The sequence below is a fragment of the Chlorocebus sabaeus genome, chromosome 12, assembly GCF_047675955.1.
Source record: "Chlorocebus sabaeus isolate Y175 chromosome 12, mChlSab1.0.hap1, whole genome shotgun sequence".
NCBI lineage: Eukaryota > Metazoa > Chordata > Mammalia > Primates > Cercopithecidae > Chlorocebus > Chlorocebus sabaeus.
The window spans coordinates 102,883,725-102,903,369 of NC_132915.1; the positions used below are offsets into that span (position 1 = coordinate 102,883,725).

General features: G+C 51.1%; 1 protein-coding gene across 3 annotated transcripts in view; it reads left to right on the forward strand.

Moving 5' to 3' along the window:
• The window catches only part of LRSAM1 (leucine rich repeat and sterile alpha motif containing 1), a 54,316-nt gene that overhangs the window by 23,766 nt on the left and 10,905 nt on the right, over positions 1-19,645 (forward strand). For 2 of the 3 annotated variants that reach the window (XM_008006160.3, XM_008006162.3), the window contains 11 exons: positions 99-229; positions 4,215-4,244; positions 4,669-4,791; positions 5,126-5,265; positions 6,503-6,547; positions 8,600-8,670; positions 11,405-11,504; positions 13,362-13,449; positions 15,410-15,484; positions 17,193-17,273; positions 18,758-18,853. In XM_008006160.3, the coding sequence (XP_008004351.3) occupies positions 99-229; positions 4,215-4,244; positions 4,669-4,791; positions 5,126-5,265; positions 6,503-6,547; positions 8,600-8,670; positions 11,405-11,504; positions 13,362-13,449; positions 15,410-15,484; positions 17,193-17,273; positions 18,758-18,853 (980 nt within the window). Of the gene's footprint in view, positions 1-98; positions 230-4,214; positions 4,245-4,668; positions 4,792-5,125; positions 5,266-6,502; positions 6,548-8,599; positions 8,671-11,404; positions 11,505-13,361; positions 13,450-15,409; positions 15,485-17,192; positions 17,274-18,757; positions 18,854-19,645 lie in introns of those variants that run through there. The other variant, XM_037994021.2, reaches the window with a different exon arrangement.

Here is a 19,645-nt window from a genome sequence, read left to right on the forward strand (position 1 = left end):
TCAGGGCGGGGCTGGCTGCCCTGGCAGTGGGAGCGGGTGTCTCCGGGTACCTCAGCTGTCTCCTCCCTCCTGGTCAGCTTGTGTCTCCTCTCTTACAGAGTCAGGGCTGGAATACTACCCCCCTTCTCAGTACTTGCTACCTGTTCTGGAGCAAGATGGAACCGAGAACTCTCGGGACAGCCCCGATGGGCCCACGGACAGATTCTCAAGGGAGGAATTAGAGTGGCAGGTAAGACAAGCCAGCCTGCTGCACGCATATGTGTGTGCGTGTGCATGTGCGTGCGTGTGTGTGCGTGTGTGTGTGTGTGTGTGTTGAGGGAGCTGGGAATGGAAGGTGGGTGCGTGGTTCAGAGCTGCAGCTCCCGGATTCCTCCATAGAACTAGAACTGGCCTCCCGACGAGTTGAACTGCTTTTTCAAGGCCTGCTGTGGCAGCCTCATCCCACCAGCTTGCCAAGCACAAACTGTGCCCTGCTGCTCTCTGTTCCCTGAACTAACCACGATCCTTCCCGCTTCAGGGCCTTTGAATAAGCAGCTCCCTCTGTCTGGAATCTCCCCACTCACTTGTCTTATCCTTCAGTTCTTTTTTTTTTTTTTTTTTCCCTTTTTTTGAGACAGGGTCTTGCTCTGTCACCCAGGCTGGAGTGCAGCGATGCGATCATAGCTCACTGCAGCCTCAACCTCCCGGGCTCAAGTGATCCTCCCGCCTCAGACTCCCAAAGTGCTGGGTTTATAGGCATGAGCCACCGTGCTCAGCCTCCTTCAGTTCTCAGTTTAAACATTACATCCTCTGAGAAGCTCCAACCCAGGTCAGGTCTCCTGTTGTGCGTTCTCAGAGTGCCCTGCACAGTTCCTTGGTAGCACTTACCACAGTGCTAAATTGGTGAGGAACTCTGGGAAATGATCTGTCTCATGTCTGTCTGCCCTGCTGGATGAAGCTTTGTGAGAATAGGGATTGTGTCTGCAATATTCATTGCTCTCTCTCAGCAAATACTTCTGAACCAAATGCCACTCACTGTCTGGAACACACACCCACCATGCTCTGGGTCTAGTGAAGGAGTCAGACAGGCACATGTGTGAGCACCAGTGATGGGCTGGCCCTGTCAGGTCCTGGCAATAAGCTAGCACAGGATGACATGGAGGAGGAAGCCCAAAGGGTTTGCCACATTAGCCTGGGTGTACCCTCTGCCCCCATCCCCAAGGCTCACGATCCAGGGTCCTCTGCTGGCTGGTAGATAGGGGAGGCCATCACCGGGCAGGAGTGCCAGCTGCCAGGCATTTGGAAGTCATATCTTCCAGTGACTCTTAATCTCTGGTTCCTAGATGCCACCCTTACACATTTTCCACTGCTGCTGGGAATGCATTTGGGACTTTATTATTATTATTTTATAGTTCAACAAGAACTGTATGGGAAAATTGTGCCAGTTCACATTCTCAGAAAATATTTGCAACATAGTCACTTGCTAAAGGATTCAGAGATTGAATGTAGAAAAAACTCTTTCCAATCAGTAAGAAGAAAACCATCCCAATAGAAAAAAATATTGGAAGGCCAAGGCAGGTGGATCACTTGAGGCCAGGAGTTTGAGACCAGCTTGGTCAATGTAGTAAAACCCTGTCTCTACTGAAAATGCAAAACTTAGCCAGGCATGGTGGCGTGCACACGTAATCACAGCTACTCGGGAGGCTGAGGCACAAGCATCACTTGAATCCAGGAGGCAGCGGTTGAAGTGAGCCGAGATTGCGCCACTGCACTCCGGCCTGTCCAGGTGACAGAGTGAGACTCCATCTCAACAAATAAACATTTAAAAATGCCAACTTTGCTGGTAATCAGAGGAGAGGCATGTAAGTTAAAACAACATTGAAATACCATTTCCTTCCTCGAGATTGGCACACATTTTGACATAACAATTTCTGTCGGCCAGAGTGTGGGAAACAGGTGTCCTCATAAACTGCTCTTGGGAGTGAAAATTGATATCACTACTTTGGAGGATAATTTGACAGTAGATGTCAAAAAAAAATTTTTTTTTTTTTTTTTTTTTTTTGAGACGGAGTCTCACTCTGTTGCCCAGGCTGGAGTGCAGTGGTGCAATCTCGGCTCACTGCAACCTCCACCTCCCAGGTTCAAGCGATTCTCCTGCCTCAGCCTCCCAAGTAGCTGGGATTACAGGCATGCACCACCATGCCTGGCTAATTTTGTATTTTTGGTAGAGACGGGGTTTCACCATGTCGGCCAGGCTGGTCACAAACTCCTGACCTCAAGTGATCTGCCCACCTTGGCCTCCCAAAGTGCTAGGATTACAGGTGTGAACCACCACACCCTCCAGATGTCAAAAATTTTCATGGGCGCAGCCCGTGATCCAGAAGTTCCGCTTCTCAATGTATACCCAAGAGAAATGCTTGCACGAGGAGACATTTACAGGAGTGTTTATTGCAGCCTTATTTGTAGTATTGGATGCCCCCCAAATGTTTGTCAGTGGGAAGGGGCTGCCCCTGGGTCATGTGCACACCATGAGATGGAGCATTTGAGCCTCGGCTCGCCAGGATGCATGGATTAGTGAAAAGAGCAGATTGCAGAACAGGATGGGCTAGTCTATTTCCATTCTTACGTTTAAAAAGAAAACTCAATCAACACCAGCCTGGGCAATGTGGCGAGACCCTGTCTCTACAAAAAATACAAAAAAATTAGCCAGGCATGGTGGCACATGCCTGTGGCCCCAGCTACTAGGGAGGCTAAGGTGGGAGGATGGCTTAAGCCCAGGAGGTTGGAGTTTGCAGTGAGCCAAGATTACACCACTGCACCCCACACTGGGTAACAGAGCTACCCTGTCTCAAAAAAGAAAAAGAAAACTCAAAACAAAAAAAGGAAGCAGATAGGTAGTTGCCAGTGGCTGGAGTGGGAAGAGGACTTGATGATGAAGTGGCATGAGGGAATTTTCGAGGGTGATGGAATTGTTTTCTTTTTTCTTTTTGAGATAGTCTCACTCTGTCGCCCAGGCTAGAGTGCAGTGGCATGACCTCAGCTCACTGCAACCTCTGCCTCTCAGGTTCAAGTGATTCTCCTGCCTTAACCTCCCGAGTAGCTTGGATTACAGGCGCCTGCCACCACGCCTGGATAAGTTTTGCATTTTGTTAGTAGAGATGGGGTTTCACCATGCTGGCCAGTCTGGTCTCTATTAAAAATACAAAAAATCAGCCGGGTGTGATGGTGGGTGCCTGTTTTCCCAGCTACTTAGGAGGCTGAGGCAGGAGAATTACTTGAACCCAGGAAGTGGAGGTTGCAGTGAGCCAAGATTGTGCCACTGCACTCCAGCTTGAGCAACAAGAGCAAAACTCCATCTCAAAAAAAAAAACCTAACTCTTGTGTATCTATGTATTGATGTTTAATTACATCAATAATTCATTAAACATCAATAATAGAATTGCTCCTTATAATAAATCTTGCTCCAATAATATACCTGCTCCTTATAATAAATTTAAACGATACAGACAATTACAAACCAAGTGAATGTCAGCCCTTCCACCCTGCACTCCCGTTGCCTGGAGGTAGTCATCATTGACTGATTAATGACTGTCCTTTCCTGACCTTTGACTCAATACATACACACATAGGCTCAGAGTTGAGTTTTCTTGATGATGTTTTTGCAAAAGTAGAATCGTGCTACACACAGGTGAGGGATCACACACATTCACGCCGTTGGCAGTTGTGTAATAGTCCACTATATGGATGCACCATGATTTACGGACAGACGCTGATAGATGTGCGAGTTATTTCCAGTGTTTTTGCTCTTTTGAATAATTCTGCATGAAGTTGTCCCCACACCTTTGTGCATTGTGAATATTTTGGTGGACTGAAACTGGGTGCTGTAGGTGTATTACGCAGACATCCATGGGCATCAGATATCCCATTTCCTGCTCTGCTCTTCAGACCGCCATCCCTGCTGAGGGCTGCATCCCAGGACTGTCTTGAAGACCCCCCTCCTATGGTGCCACGCACACAGTGGCAGCCCAGGGGTTCTCATCAGGTGTCCACTGGAACCACCTGGTGCCCTTGATCGATACGGATCCCCTCATCCCCTGACCCCACCATTCTGAGGCAGTAGTCTGGGGTGAGCCAGAGTCTGTATAACATCAGGCCACCCAGGGGTTCCTGGTGCCCATGCCAGGGAGAACCACTGCTGCCACCCTCTCTTGACCACTGTCTTTTTTTCCTCCCAGAACAGGTTCTCAGACTATGAGAAGAGGAAGGTAAGAAAATGCCTTTACCCTTCTGTCACTCTTTTCTCATTAAAGATCTCAAATCAACTCAGAAAATATTTGAGAAAATGACTTCTTCCCAGCTCAGAATTAGAGGTCACAGTAATGCCTTCCTCTTACATGCACGGTCTGCTGCATCCTCACGTGCCTTGGGTGGGTGGGAGAGCATCCATGGGACAGGTGCAGAGACTGAGGCTCAGAGGGGTTGAGCCCAGCCCCAGGCTCTAGACCCCAGCCTCTTCCTGTTAACAGCTTGTTTTATTACAGTTGGGCCCTGGAAGGAGGGAATTGGGGGTTGCTCAGCATGAAGACCTGGAACCTGCACTGTCAGTGTTGAGGGATGGATTCTCCCTATTTCTATGTCCTAACTCCCTCAGGGCCTGTGCTGACAGTCACCAGGATCTGTGTCTTGCAGGAACAGAAGATGCTGGAGAAACTCGAGTTCGAACGGCGCCTGGAACTGGGGCAGCGGGAGCACGCCCAGCTCCTTCAGCAGAGCAGCAGCCAGAAGGATGAGATCCTTCAGACGGTTAAGGAGGTTTGTGAGCTGCCTGCTAGGGTCGAGCCTGGCTGCACCCCCCAGCCAGTGGCCTCCTGGCTTGGGGCGAGGTCCCTGGGGTGTGGAAAGGCAGTGGGATGAAGCTGTCACTTCCTTCTGTCCCCCAGCACCTGGGAGGGCCCTTACAGATCACCCAGGCCAGCCTCCCCGTGTGCAGATGGACACTCTGAGGCCTGCCAGGAGGAGCTGGCCCATGGCCACACAGAAAGGACTGGCAAGGCGGGGTGGAAAGACAGCCTCCTAACCCCAGTCAGTACCCTTCACAGCATCTGAGGGGGTCCCAGGGGCTCAGGACCCCCACCTCCTGCTGCAGGAGCAGTCCCGGCTGGAGCAGGGCCTGAGTGAGCGCCAGCGCCACCTCGATGCAGAGCGGCAGCGGCTGCAGGAGCAGCTGAAGCAGACAGAACAGAACATCTCCAGCCGGATCCAGAAGCTGCTGCAGGAGAATCAGAGGTTGGGCTCTGCTCCTGGGCCCCAGCCCCAGAGTCCTTCCCCAGGCAGTCCCCTGAGGCGCCAGGAGGAGTGTGTTTCTCCGTCACCACCTCTGCTCTTGCCCCGGGCTTCCCTTGTCAGGATCCAGTCTGGGTGCTTCAACTGGCACCAGCGTACAGAGAAAAGAATCTGACCCAGGCATTACAAAGTCTGGTTTCTTAGCATGAGACTGCTACCAGATTGGACCTGTGGCCTCAGGCAAGTGCTTCCCCACTGGGTCCCAAGCTTCCCATCTATAAAGTGAGTGGGTTCGACTAGATAGTTGGGATCACATCTGCTCCAGTATTTTAGGTTCTACATAACCCGTTGCACTGAGGTCAGCTATTCACCTGTAGTGAGATTTGCCTTAACAAACTCTGCAAGGTAGGAGCTACTGAGAGCAGATCTTGATGGGGCTGGGGAGACATGGTGCCAGAGAAGCCTAAGAAGTCTAGTGAGGGGGTCCATTGCAGGACCATTCCAGAAACAGGCTCTAGCCATATGCGCTGCTGCTTCCAGGCCTCCTTTTTCTAACCCTGAATCACTTGTTCCTCCATCACCTGTCAGTTTCACAGTACCTGCATGAGTTCAGGAAACCGGTCACTTGTTGGGTGCTTCTTATGTGCCAGCTTGTTACATCTATTTCCTCATTAACTCTACAAATTCACCAAGAAGCTGAGTTGTTTTTGTTTTGTTTTGTTTGAGACAGAGTCTTACTCTGTCACTGAGGCTGGAGTGGGTGGTGCAATCTCGGCTCACTACAACCTCCTCCTCCCAGGTTCAGGGAATTCTCTTGCCTCAGCCTCCCAAGGAGCTGGGACTACAGGCTCAGCTATCAGATATCCCATTTCCTGCTCTGCTCTTCAGACCACAGCCACCACGCCTGGCTAATTTTTGTAGAGACAGGGTTTCTCCATGTTGACCAGGCTGGTCTCGAACCCCTGACCTCAAGTGATCTATCCACTTCAGCCTCCCAAAGTGCTGGGATTACAGATGTGAGCCACTGTGCCTGGCTGGGTTTTTTTATTCTTCTAATTTCTTAGGTGAGGAAACCTGGGACTTGAGTGGTTTCAGTAACTGGCTAAGAACCCAGAGCTCCTAGGTGGTGGAGCTAAGGGGCCCCCAGCCCATTTCCTAAGCCCCTCTGCACAGCCAGGGCAGTGAGACAGGAAACAGGCCTGCTGGGGACTGCCGGGACCTTTTATGATTTTCTCCACAGACAAAAGAAAAGCTCCGAGATTTTGAAATCGCTGGAAAATGAAAGGTAAGTGTTCTTCCAGGGGAGGGCAGTTTTTTTGTTTTTTTGTTTTTTTGTTTTTAGATGGAGTCTTGCACTGTCGCCAGGCTGGAGTGCAGTGGCGCAATCTCAGCTCAATGCAACCCTCGCCACCCAGGTCCAAGCGATTCCCCTGTCTTAGCCTCCCAAGTAGCTGGGACTACAGGCGTGCACCACCACACCCAGCTAATTTTTTGTATTTTAGTAGAGATGGGGTTTCACCATGTTGGCCAGGATGGTCTCGATCTTCTGACCTCATGATCCGCCCTCCTCGGCCTCCCAAAGTGCTGGGATTACAGGCATGAGCCGCTGTGCCCAGCCGAGGAGGGCAGCTTTGAGGAGAGAATGTCTTATGATTCTCCAGAGGATTGTGCCAGGACATTTCCCTAAAGCTATAAGGAGATTCACCTCTTTAGAGGATATTTAATTACAAAGAATCATTCCCTTCAAGTTCATTAAAACATATGTAAACTCCTGAAAAACATTCAGAGACATGAATAAGGCTATATTTATAATGTCCAACTATATTCCTAGTATAAAAAGTTCAGGCCAGGCTCAGTGGCTCACGTCTGTAATCCAGCACTTTGGGAGACTGAGGTGGACAGATCACTTGAGGTCAGGAGTTCGAGACCATCCTGGCCAAAATGGCAAAACCCTGTCTCTACTAAAAATCAAAACTTAGCCAGGAGTGGTGGCAGGCGCCTGTGGTTCCAGGTTAAAAAAAAAAAAAAATTCAGAAAAGAAATCTACATTTCTGGAAAGAAAAATTATTTAGTTACATAAATTATGTATGGAGGAATAACCTACAGCCATTAAATGTCTTATTGAATAATATTCCTCATTAAGGGAAAACATAACATATTGCTAATGGAAAAAGTGACAGGCTATATTTAAAGCAGAATTTTTTGTGTATTTTTTTTTTTTTTTGAGATGGAGTCTCACTTCATCGCCCAGGCTGGAGTGCAGTGGCATGGTCTCAGCTCACTGCAAGCTCTGCCTCCCATGTTCACACCATTCTCCTGCCTCAGCCTCCTGAGTATCTGGGACTACAGGCGCCCACCACCATGCCCGGCTAATTTTTTTTTGTATTTTTAGTAGAGACGGGGTTTCACTGTGTTAGCCAGGATGGTCTCGATCTCCTGACCTCATGATCCTCCCGCCTCGGCCTCCCAAAGTGCTGGGATTACAGGCGTGAGCCACTGCGCCCGCAACTTTTTTTTTTTTTTTTTTTTTTTTTTTTTTTTGAGACGGAGTCTCACTCTATCACCCAGGCTGGAGTGCAGTGGCACGATCTCGGCTCACTGCAATTTTTTCCAACTCCCTAGTTCAAGCGATTCTCCTGCCTCAGCATCCCGAGTAGCTGGGACTACAGGCGCGGTGCCACCAGGCCCGGCTGATTTTGTATTTTTAGTAGAGATGGGGTTTCACCATGTTGGCCAGGCTGGTCTCAAACTCCTGACCTCAAGTCATCCGCCCGCCTCAGGCTCCCAAAGTGCTGCGACTACAGGTGTGAGCCACCGCACCCGGCCATGTGACTATTTGTGAAGGAAATATTTAAAGGATATTTTGTTAGGTGCCAGCTTAGCTTCCCAAAAACATTCTGCCAGTTGACACTCCTCTCAGCAGGCTAGGAAAGTGCGCATTTCTCCACCATCGTCACCTTCACCAGCACCAGCAGTTACCAGTTTTCTTCATCTCAACCAACCTAGTAGGTGAAAAGGTTTTACTTTCTTTAGTTACCAGTAATGTTAAGCATCTTTCTGGATGTTTATTGATCACTTGAATTTCAGCATTGGCTATTTGCTGCTTTTGCCCATTTTATAAGGGAGTGTCTATCTTTTTACACAAGATACTCGAACTACAGGCTGAAGGCGAACAGGGCCCCAAGGGTTGCTTGTGATGTGTTAGGCATCCAGAGAGCCCATCCAGGTGTAGGTTGCCAAATCAAGGAGGCCTTCCTGGAGGAGGTGGTGTTCATCTGCTGGGATTTCCTGTTGGAAATGTTAAATTTGCTGAATGAATGGATGGATTTTTTTCTAGAATAAGAATGGAACAGTTGATGTCCATAACCCAGGAGGAGACTGAGAACCTGCGGCGACGTGAGGTTGCCTGTGAGTTTCGGGATGGGGAGCTCGTGAGCACGCTGCCTGCTGGCCGGGCTGGCAGGGTGGATGGCCCTCCCTCTGTTGGCCATGCATGGAGGGCATTGAATGTTGGCTCTCGAGAGGGGCAGTCAAGTCCCGCCATGGAGCACAGGCTCTGGGGTCAGCTAGATGTGGATTCAGAGTCCCAGTTCAGACACCCACCATGTGACCTTAGGGACATTACTGCTCCCCAACTTTTCCAAGCCTTGGTTTTCTTAGCTACAAAATGGAGGAAATGGGCCAGGTGTGGGGGCTCATGCCTGTAATCCCAGTGCTTTAGGAAGCCAAGGCTGGAGGATCACGTGAGCCCGGGAGTTCAAGGCTGCAGTGAGCTGTGATCACGCTACTGCACTCCAGCCTGGGTAACACAGCGAGACTGTTTCTCAAAAAAACGAAAAGAAAATCCAAATGCCCCCAACTAGAGGATTATTTAAATAAATGTTGGTGATCCATGTGCTGTGGCGCTCTGGTATTAGCATCCCATTAACATGTTATCATGGGGAGTGTTCATAAAAAGTGGGAAGTGGGATGATACCATTTTCATTTTTTTCATTGTAAAATATGCATCATGTAAAATTTGCTATCTTAATCACTTTATTTTATTTTATTTTATTTATGTTTTGAGACAAAGTCTCGCTCTGACGCTCAGGCTGGAGAACAGTGGTGTGATCTTGGCTCACTGCAACCTCCACCTCCCAGGTTTAAGCAATTCTCTGCCTCAGCCTCTGAGGAGCTGGGATCACAGACGCACACCGCCACACCAGGCTAATTTTTGTATTTTTGGTAGAGACGGGGTTTTGCCACGTTGGCCAGGCTGGTCTTAAACTCCTTACCTCAAGTGATCCGCCTGCCTCGACCTCCTGAAGTGCTGGGATTACACGCGTGAGCCACTGTGCCCGGCCTTCATTTTAAAATAGATTAGTTCTGTGGCATTATTGTTGTACAGCTGCCAGCACCACCCATCGCCAGAACTTCTTCATCTTTCTCAACTGAAACTGTCCCTAGTAAGCACTAACTCCCCATGCCCCCCTGGGAATCAACGTTCTACTTTCTGTGTATGGATTTGACTGTTATAAGTACCTCCTATATGTGGAATCATACAATATTTCTCCTTTTGTGTCTATCGTATTTCACTTAGCATAATGTCCTCAGGTTCATCCATGTTGTAGCATGTGTTTGAATTTCTTTCCCTTTTTTTTTTTTTCTATTTCTTTATTTCTAAACACAAGCCCACCAGGGAAAAATGTTCTTCCTTTTCAATACTAAATAATGTTGCATTGCGTTGCCTGTATATGCCACATTTTCTTTCTTTCTTTTTTTTTTTTAATTTCCTTGCTCTGTCACCAGGCTGGAGTGCAGTGGTGTGAACACGCTCACTGCAGCCTCCACCTCCTGGGCTCAAGCAATCCTCCCACTACAGCTTCCCAAGTAGTTGGGACTACAGACACACTACACCTCACCTGGCTAATTTTTTTCTTTTTTTTAAGAGATAGGGTCTCACTCTGTTGCCCAGGCCGGCCTCAAACTCCTGGGCTCAAGCAGTCCTCCCACCTTGGTCTCCCATAAGTGCTTAGATTACAGGTTTGAGCTGCCATGTCCAGTCTCTTCATTTTCTTTATCCATTCATCTATCAATGGGTATTTGGGCTGTTTCCACTTTTTGACTGTTACGAATAATGCCACAAATTTGTGTGTACAAATATCTATTCTAGTTCCTTCTTTCAATTCTTTTATTTTAATTTTTTGATTTTTCTTTTTTTTTTCTTTTTTTTTTTGAGATAGGGTCTTCCTCTGTTGCCCATGCTGGAGTGCAGTGGCATGATCTCAGCTCGCTGCAACCTCTGCCTCCTGGGTTCAAGCAATTCTCCTGCCTCAGACTCCCAAGTAGCTGAGATTACAGGCACCTGCCACCATGCCCAGCTAATTTTTGTATTTTTAGTGGAGACACAGTTTTGCCATCTTGGCCAGGCTGGTCTCGAACTCCTGACCTCAGGTGATCCACCTGCCTCGGCTTCCCAAAGTCCCGGGATTACAGGCATGAGCCACCACGCCTGGCCTATTTTAATTTTTTAAATTCCTAAACGCATAAAAATTATAGAAGAATATAGACTAGAAGAATATATATCAAAATGGAATAATATTTCTGGATGACAAGATCACAGAAGATTTTATGTATGTGCTATTCAGTGTTTTACAATTAGCCTTCCAAGCATATGTTGCTTTTATAATTAAAAAGAACAGGCGGGGCGCGGTGGCTCACACCTGTAATCCCAGCACTTTGGGAGGCCGAGGCGGGTGGATCACGAGGTCAAGAGATCGAGACCATCCTGGCTAACATGGTGAAACCCTGTCTCTATTAATAATACAAAAAACTAGCTGGATGTGGTGGCGGGCCCCTGTAGTCCCAGCTACTCGGGAGGCTGAGGCAGGAGAATGGGGTGAACCCAGGAGGCAGAACTTGCAGTGAGCCGAGATCACACCACTGCACTCCAGCCTGGGCAACAGTATGAGACTCTATCTCAAAAAGAAAAAAGAAAAAGAAAAGAACAAAGGGTTTTTTAAGGTGACTCTCAGGTAGGTAACCAGGTAAGGCCTCAAGGAGGCCTCTTCCTCAGTTCCCGTGGAAATCCCTGCTGCATCCCTGCCCAAGTGCCACAGGAACAGCCACCCCACTCAGCTGTCCCTACCTCATGTTCCCGCAGCCGCCATGCAGCAGATGCTGACGGAGAGCTGTAAGAACCGGCTCATCCAGATGGCCTATGAATCTCAGAGGCAGAACTTGGTCCAGCAGGCCTGTTCCAGGTAAGGTAAGGAAGAGGAGTCCCAGGTGAGGGAGTTGGGGGAGCTGGCTCAGGGCCCAAGACCGTGGGATGAGAGCTGGGCACTAAACCTCCCGCCCTGGTCCACCCCAGCCTCCTATCTGCCATTAGGGGCAAGTGGTGGCTGCTGTTCCTGAGTTTTCTAGCTGGATCCATGATTCAGCATTGGGCTGTGTTAAAGTAGTAACAGTCACTCCCATTTCTTGTGCACTCCCTGTGTGGCAGGCACTCAGCTAAGCGATGACCCGCACTCGCTGATTGATTCTAGGATGGACTGTATTGTTATTAACCCCATTTTACAATTGCAACTCAGGTTCTGAGAAACTGTATAACATACCCAAGGAAGCACAGCCAGCAGGTGGTGGAGCCAGGATTTGTTTGAGCCCAGCAGAGGGGAGGGGTGTGCTCTTGACTGTGGTACACTCGTTAGTGTCCGAGGACTCCCACGGTTGGGAGTGGGATGCCCTGGAGGGGTAAGCGAAGGGGTTGCTTTCATGCTGATGGCCTCTCTGGGGTCCGGCTCCCTGTGCTCACTGTGGCACTGTGGGTTTGTTGGAGGTTCCACAGGCACCCAGCAGAGCCAGTGGGGAAAACTCAGTCAGTGCTCAGGATCCCCAGACAGGGACAGGCCAGCAGCCCTGGATGCCCTGTTTCTCCTCCCATGCAGGTGGCTGGCACAGCTGCCACCCTCCAGGGCACCTGAACTGTGCCAGCCTCCTCTAGGTCCCTGCAGATGTGGGAATTTCTCGCCTGTTTCCTGATACATGACACTGTGCTTAGGAGTTGCAAGTGCAGGGGTCAAACAGACCTGGATCCAGGTCCCACTTCTCCTTACTAACCGTGAGGTCTCAGGGGAGCCTCTTTCCTTCCCTGGGCTTCAAATTCCTTATCAGATAAATCATAATACCTACCCGTAGAGTTGGTGGAGGATTTGGTGAGTGTTAATGAGCATGATGTCTAGTGCATAAAGGTCTAATAAATACTTGCTATTGTTGTGAAGCAGGGACCTCACTGGAAAAAAAAAAATTGCTATTATGAAATAAACAAAACCAAGATGGTGGCTGGGCGCAGTGGCTCATACCTGTAATCCCAGCACTTTAGGAGGCCGAGGTGGGTGGATCACCTGAGGTCAGGAGTTTGAGACCAGCCTGGCCAACATGGTAAAACCCCGTCTCTACTAAAAATACAAAAAAATAGCCAAACGTGGTAGTGGGCGCCTATAATCCCAGTTACTTGGGAGGCTGAGGCAGGATAATTGCTTGAACCTGGGAGGTAGAGGCTGCAGTGAGCCAAGATCATACCACTGCACTGCACTCGAGCCTGGGTGACAGAGTAAGACTCCATCTCAAAAAAAAAACAAAAACAAAAACAAGATGGTACCAAAGCACAGACATACTTGAGGCTGCAGGTTCTTGTGCCCAAATCAAGGGCTGCTCCCTGCTTCCTGCCCAGGGTGAAAATGCCAGGAAGGACAGTTTTGTCACACTTCGGTGGCTCACCACCGTTGGGAGTCAGGAGCTCCCCACCCATGGAGGTGGCTGGGCAGAGGCCAGGCATCCATTTCGGGGGGTGCTGTGGAGGGGATTCTGGTGGAGGGTTGGGTGAGAGGACCTGGAAGCGTCTCTCTCCCAGCTCCCGACTCGATCCCCTTCCCTCCAGGGCATGGGATTCAGACAGACTCGATGTCTGTGCCCCACCCAGGGCCCGGCTCCCAGCAGGTACTCCATGAGTGTGGTCCCGTGAAGAAATGGGTTATCTTGATCTCCTCCAAGGGGCCTGGCACATAGTAGGTGCTCAGGAAACATTCCAAGAATAAATGAATCTGTTGTCTTTCTGGCAGCATGGCCGAAATGGATGAACGATTCCAGCAGATTCTGTCGTGGCAGCAAATGGATCAGAACAAAGCCATCAGCCAGATCCTGCAGGAGGTGAGTCCTCGCCCGGGGCCTGAGGGTGGTGGCTCAGGAGGGAGGTTCAGGAGCCGGGACAGAGCGCCGAGCTCTACACAGAGCCCTTCCTAGACAGCGTGTGAGACCCCAGAGGTTTGTGACCATAGAAGTGTACAAGTGATCAGGGTGAGGGGTAGAGAGAGGCCGAGGGGGGACCCGGGGGATGGTCTTCTGGTCATTAAAATCCACAGAAGCACCTCCACCTGCTCCCTGGGAGGCTCCCACCTCCATCCTGTGTAGAAGGCTCTATTGGAAGGACTTAAGTGGCAGGAGGTGATGGTGACTACACCATGGAGGTCAGGCCACAGAGGGCGCTGTGGGACCTCTGGCCTCTTCTCATGTCTAGACCTGCTGTGCCGCTGTCTGCTCTTCCACGTCTGCGGTGCTCGGGAGGTGCCTGGCAGGGCCCTTGAGGGGATGAAACGAAGGGGCCCCATGACCTCCTCCCCTTCAGTGTCCATGTTACTCTGTTTAGTGTTTTTCTTTTCTTTTTTTTTTTTTTTTTTTTTTTTTGAGACGGAGTCTTGCTCTGTCGCTGGGGCTGGAGTCCAGTGGCCGGATCTCAGCTCACTGCAAGCTCCGCCTCCTGAGTTCACGCCATTCTCCTGCCTCAGCCTCCCCAGCAGCTGGGGCTACAGGCGCCCACCAACTTGCCTGGCTAGTTTTTTTGTATTTTTTAGTAGAGACGGGGTTTCACCGTGTTAGCCAGAATGGTCTCAATCTCCTGACCTCGTGATCCGCCCGTCTCGGCCTCCCAAAGTGCTGGGATTACAGGCTTGAGCCACCACGCCCGGCCTATTTTCTATTTTTGAGATGGAGTTTCCCTCTTGTTGCCCAGGTTGGAGTGCAGTGGCGTGATCTCAGCTCACTGCAACCTCTGTCTCCTAGGTTCAAGCGATTCTCCTGCCTCAGCCTCCCAAGTAGCTAGAATTACAGGCACCCACCACCACACCCAGCTAATTTTTGTATTTTTAGTAGAGGCAGGGTTTTGCCACATTGGCCAGGCTGGTCTCAAACTCCTGACCTCAGCTGATCCACCCGCCTTGGCCTCCCAAAGTGCTGGGTTTACAGTCATGAGACACCACGCTTGGCCTGTTTAGCTTTTTATTTTCCTTTTTTTCTTTTCTTTTGTTTAAAGACAAGTTCTTGCTCTGTTGCCCAGGATGAGTGAACTGATGTGATCACAGTTCACTGCAGCCTCAAACTCCTGGGCTCAAACAATCCTCCCACCTTTGCCTCCTGAGTAGCCGAGACTATAGGGCCACCATGCCCAGCTAATTTTTTTGATTTTTAGTAGAGACAGAGTCTCCCTGTGTTGCCCAGGCTGGTCTCAAACTCCTGGGCTCAGGTAGTCCTCCTGCCTCGGCCTCCCAAAGTGCTGAGATTACAGACGTGAGCCACCGGCCTGTTCAGCTCTTCCCTGCAGCCTCATGGGAGTCTCGCCACCGCCTCCCTTCTTCCCTCCCTTTTCTCCCCGTCCTCTGCGTGTTTGTCATCCCACCCTGCTCCTTTCTTCCTAATTGCAATCTCTGTTCTAAAATGGTTTGACTTAGTATCTGTGGAGCTTGTCTGAGGAAAATTCTCCATTTCTCAGAGGAGGCATCTGCCTTGTGGTTAAGTGGGGCTCGGGAGCTGGATAGGCTTGGTGTGTGTCCCAGTGCCGCTGATTCAGTGTCTCAGTGTCACTTTCCCCTTCTGTGAAACGGGGCAGTGAAAGCACCCGCACGGTCCACTGTGGTGGAAATCCAGGGTGTGATGCTGGACGTGCGTCAAGTAGAGGCCAGCCCGAAGCGAGCCCCTCATATCATCTTAAGGTTTACACAAGTGAGGTGAAATCTCTCTCTCTCAGAAGAAAACCCATCCATTAAGGTGCTCTGTACACAGCTTTTGGGAAAGGTGTGGGCACGCCCCTGCTGAGGGCTGGTGGTCTGTGTTGCAGAGCGCGATGCAGAAGGCTGCGTTCGAGGCACTCCAAGTGAAGAAAGACCTGATGCATCGGCAGATCAGGAGCCAGGTGAGCGCTGGGGCCGTGGTCCCTGGACCTGCCCTCTCAGAGACTTGCAGAGTAGCCCTCCAGGGCGGCAGGTCACAGCAGTTGAGGTTTGAACCCCAGCTCCTTGGCTTGCTAGCCCAGCAAGAGGTCGAGGCCTTGCCCTCAGAACCTCCCTTTGCTCCCAGCCTTGTGTCGGGGCTGCTGGGAGGGTGCCTGGAGGCCTCCTATTCCGGGGTCTGGCGAGGGTCTTGCCAGTGAGCGTGGCCTGTTCGGGTCTCCACCACGCCTGGGCCAGGGAGGGCGGTGCTGATGTGTGGCTTTGACTGCTCCGGCTGCCTCTGCTGTCGGTGCTCCCGGCAGGACTTCCCCACTAGGAAAAGCAGCCAGTGCAGGCCCCAGCGCTCCTACAGCTCAGATCGACAGAGGTGTCTCGGGGGCATATGATGTTTTCCCCAGAAGAGGGCAGGTGGGGCTGTGAGCCACGTGGTCCTGACACTTGCTGAAAAGTGACCTTGGCCCTGGAGGAGGAAGTCCTCCTCATAGACCCTCCCTCACGTGACAAGATCCCCCCTAGGCCAGCTGCTGACCTTCAGGCTGTCCTTGGGCAAGTCCCGCTGTGTGGCCTGGTGGCCACCACCTGTGAAGTGGGGCCGGGGCTGGGGCTGAGGTGAGCGTCAGGCTATGGGAGTGCTCCTGCATCATGTTCAGCACACTGAAGTTTGCATTTTCGCATGGTTTTTTTCTTTCTTTCTCTATTTTTCTTTTCTTTTCTTTTTTTTTTTTTTTTTTGGACCAATTTACCTTTTTAATTTCCCTCTTTAATTTCAGTTCCACATTGCCGGACATGAAGCTCATTCCTCTGACCAGGGGTTGGTGGTGTCATAGGGACTTAGGGATGAGGGTCACTGGGTCATGGGCACAGGATAGAGAAGTACTGGCTGTGGGGTCTGACCTCCCCTCCCCTGCCACCCAGGGCTAAAATCCCCTGGACACACCCTGGAGAGTGTGCAAGGGCCCCTGACATTCTCACTGCAGATGGTTTTCACCAGGTCAGCTGTTGCCCTTCAAACCCTGAGCTGGGGCATCCCAGAGAAAGGGATCTCTCACCTGCTCTGTGTCCTTGGGCAAGTGACTTAACCTCTCTGAGCCTTTGTTTTCTTGTCTGTAAAATAGAGGCAATAATACCTCCTAACAGAGAATTGATGAAATATTACACATCAAGTGTGCAGCACAGGCCTAACACATAGTAGGTGCTCAAGACATACCAGCTAGTGATACCACTGTTACTCAGTCACTTCCATTACCCTCTGCTGTCCCCTGCAACAGCGACGAGAGGGACAAGAGAACTTGACCAGCAGGAAGCTGGGTGATAGTTCTGTCTATGCCTTACTCTGGCCTGAATCCCAAGGAAAGCCCCCTCTCCATTGCACAAGCCTTTATCCCATGCCCACTCTAGGACAGATCCTGTGCTGGGCTCTTGGTAAACAGTGTTGGCCATGGCAAACACGTTCATAACCCCAGGAACGCAAGGCCATGAAGGAACGAATTCTTGTTCAAGCCCCTTGATGAGGTTCCCAGGCCTACAGGTTCCCCTCATTCCAGAGCCTCCTCAGCCCCCCAGAAAGCCTTCTTAGACCCCACTTGGTCACCAGAGAGCAGCAGCATAAAACTGAACTGTGGTTAATGTGAGTAAAAAAAAAAAAAAAACCCTGTCTCATCTTCTGTTTAGATTAAGTTAATAGAAACTGAGTTATTGCAGCTGACACAGCTGGAGTTAAAGAGGAAGTCCCTGGACACAGAGACACTCCAGGTATGTAGGGCTCCCTGCCCCTGCCCTCCTTCACGTGGTGAGACCCCCACCTGGTGCTCCCTCCCAGCCCCTGGGAGTCAAGGGCTTCTCCAGAAGACAGAGGGCAGAGCTCCTCTGTGGCTATGACACCAGAGGACACCCCCAGCCCCAGAAGGCCCAGCGCAGGCCAGGGTTAGAGGTGCTCAGCCTGTTGCGAGGCAGGAGGGTCAGAGGAAGGAGGGTTTCATTGCCAAGGCTCCCCCACTCCATCTCCATCACTGCATTTCCTGTGCTGGCTGCGGGCCCGCCGCTGAGCTCCTGTCTCTCTCTGTAGGCCGTGCTTTAGGCCCTTGGGCAGGCATCCTCCAGGGCTGGAGCTTTTGGGTGTCCCGGGATGTCTGGAGGAGAGGGCCCAGCCGCATCTGTGTCATTCCCTGCAGGCAGCATCTCTGGGGCTCCAGCCCGGGAGTCCTGCCCACACAGATGAGAGGGCAGCAGGGACTGGCAGCTGGCCTCCTGGACTGGATGCCTGGGAGCCGGGAGTGGCCTGGCACAACCCTGCTGTGCACCCTTGGCAGGTTGGGGAGGAGGGGCAGCCCTTTCCCCTCTCTGAACCTCAGCCTCTCCAGCTGCAGACGGAGGGCTGGATGGGGTGGTGTGTGAGGACATGTGCCCGTGCCAAGAGTTTGAGCAGAGCCTTCGGTCTGTTACTGTCCCTGTGTCTGTTTTCAGTGGAGAGGTCTCAAGCTGTCCCATGGACTCCTCAGTGCAGTGAGGGGTCTGGGGTCTGGATCCCTGGTCTCAGGTGCACCGCAGGTGTGCTGTGTGCCCTTAGGCAGGCTTCTGCCCCTCCAGGCCTTCTTCCCCTACTCCGTAAGATGACAGCGGTCCTCCAGGCCCAGCCTGTGCCATCAGTCCATTGGAGAAGGCTGAGCTAACAAGGGAAAGCCCTTTGTGAGCCTTGAAATGATCTTCAGAGATGAGAGGACTGGGGCGCTCTCAAAGAAGCTGCAGCCATCGTGCCTGGCGGGTGCCCTAGTCCCTGCCCACGAGTGCAGCAGGGCTCTGGCTGTCGGGGCCCCCATGGGGTTTCCACGAGCAGGTGTGGGAGTGGAGCAGGGACCCCAGGCTCTGGTTTGCACACACCTCCATTTGTGTGGGGCCCCACACCCTTCCTCGCCATTTGCTTCTGCCCCTGTGCTCTGTTGTCTGGGAGACCAAGGCAGGCACCGGTGGCTTGTCATTTCTTTTGTTTGATGTTTCTTACCATCCCATTGTCATCAGTCACCAGGATCCCATGCCTGACTTAACCCCACAAGGAAGAGAGATGCAGGCTTAGGGGAAGGGGGGCAGAAGGGCCTCTTAGCTTTGTCCCCCAGCTCAGCCTGGAGGCGTTGGGCAGAGAACTGGGTGAGCAGGAGGCCAGGCCCTTCTCCATCCTGCCACCGCGGGACTCCTGCGCTGACGCAAGCTCACGGTGGTGTGGGGTGTGGTCTTGTTTGCAGGAGATGATCTCGGAGCAGCGCTGGGCCCTCAGCTCCCTGCTCCAGCAGCTGCTCAAAGAGAAGCAGCAGCGAGAGGAAGAGCTCCGGGAAATCCTGGTATGTGTTTGGCTTCTGTGCTCAGCATCACACACGCGTTTACTTTCCTTTAACAGACTTGCCATTTTTAGAAACACCTGTTATTCAAGTAAGAGTTGTTCATCAAGGAAAAACTGGAAAGTACAAAGGAAAATAATTGCATTTCCAAGCATTATCTCCTGCCGTTTTTTGTTTGTTTGTTTGTTTGTTTGAGACAGGGTCTCACTCTGTCGCCCAGGTTGGAGTGCAGTGGTGCAATCTCAGCTCCCTGCAGCCTTGACTTCCTGGGCTCAAGCGATCCTCCCTCCTCAGCCTCCTGAGTAGCTGGGACTACAGGCATGTGCCACCATGCCTGGCTAATTTTTTTTATTTTTCGTAGAGATGGGGTTTCGCCGCGTTGCCCAGGCTGATCTCCAACTCCTGGGCTCAAATGATCTGTCTGCCTTGGCCTCCAAAAGTGCTGGTTTTACAGGCATGAGCCACCACGCCCAGCCTCTCCTGCTGTTTTGATGCATATTTTCCAAACATTGTGATGCATCTTTATAGCTATTCATGTGTGTGCCTTTTAAACGTGACATGGTACAATACCCTTTTCGAGCAGCCTGTTTCCGCACATTCTTTTCAAGTCATTAAACTATTCCTTGATGTCCTTTCTCAAGACTGTGCTTGGCCCCTTTTGTTGAGTATGTGGATTACTTCTGGTTTTTAAACTTTTCTAGGTGATGCTGTCCGAATGCCTGTGTAGTCGAGTATTCGGGAACAGCCATGAGCATTCACTCCAGACAGGACTCGCTGTGTCCAGGGCAGGCCGTT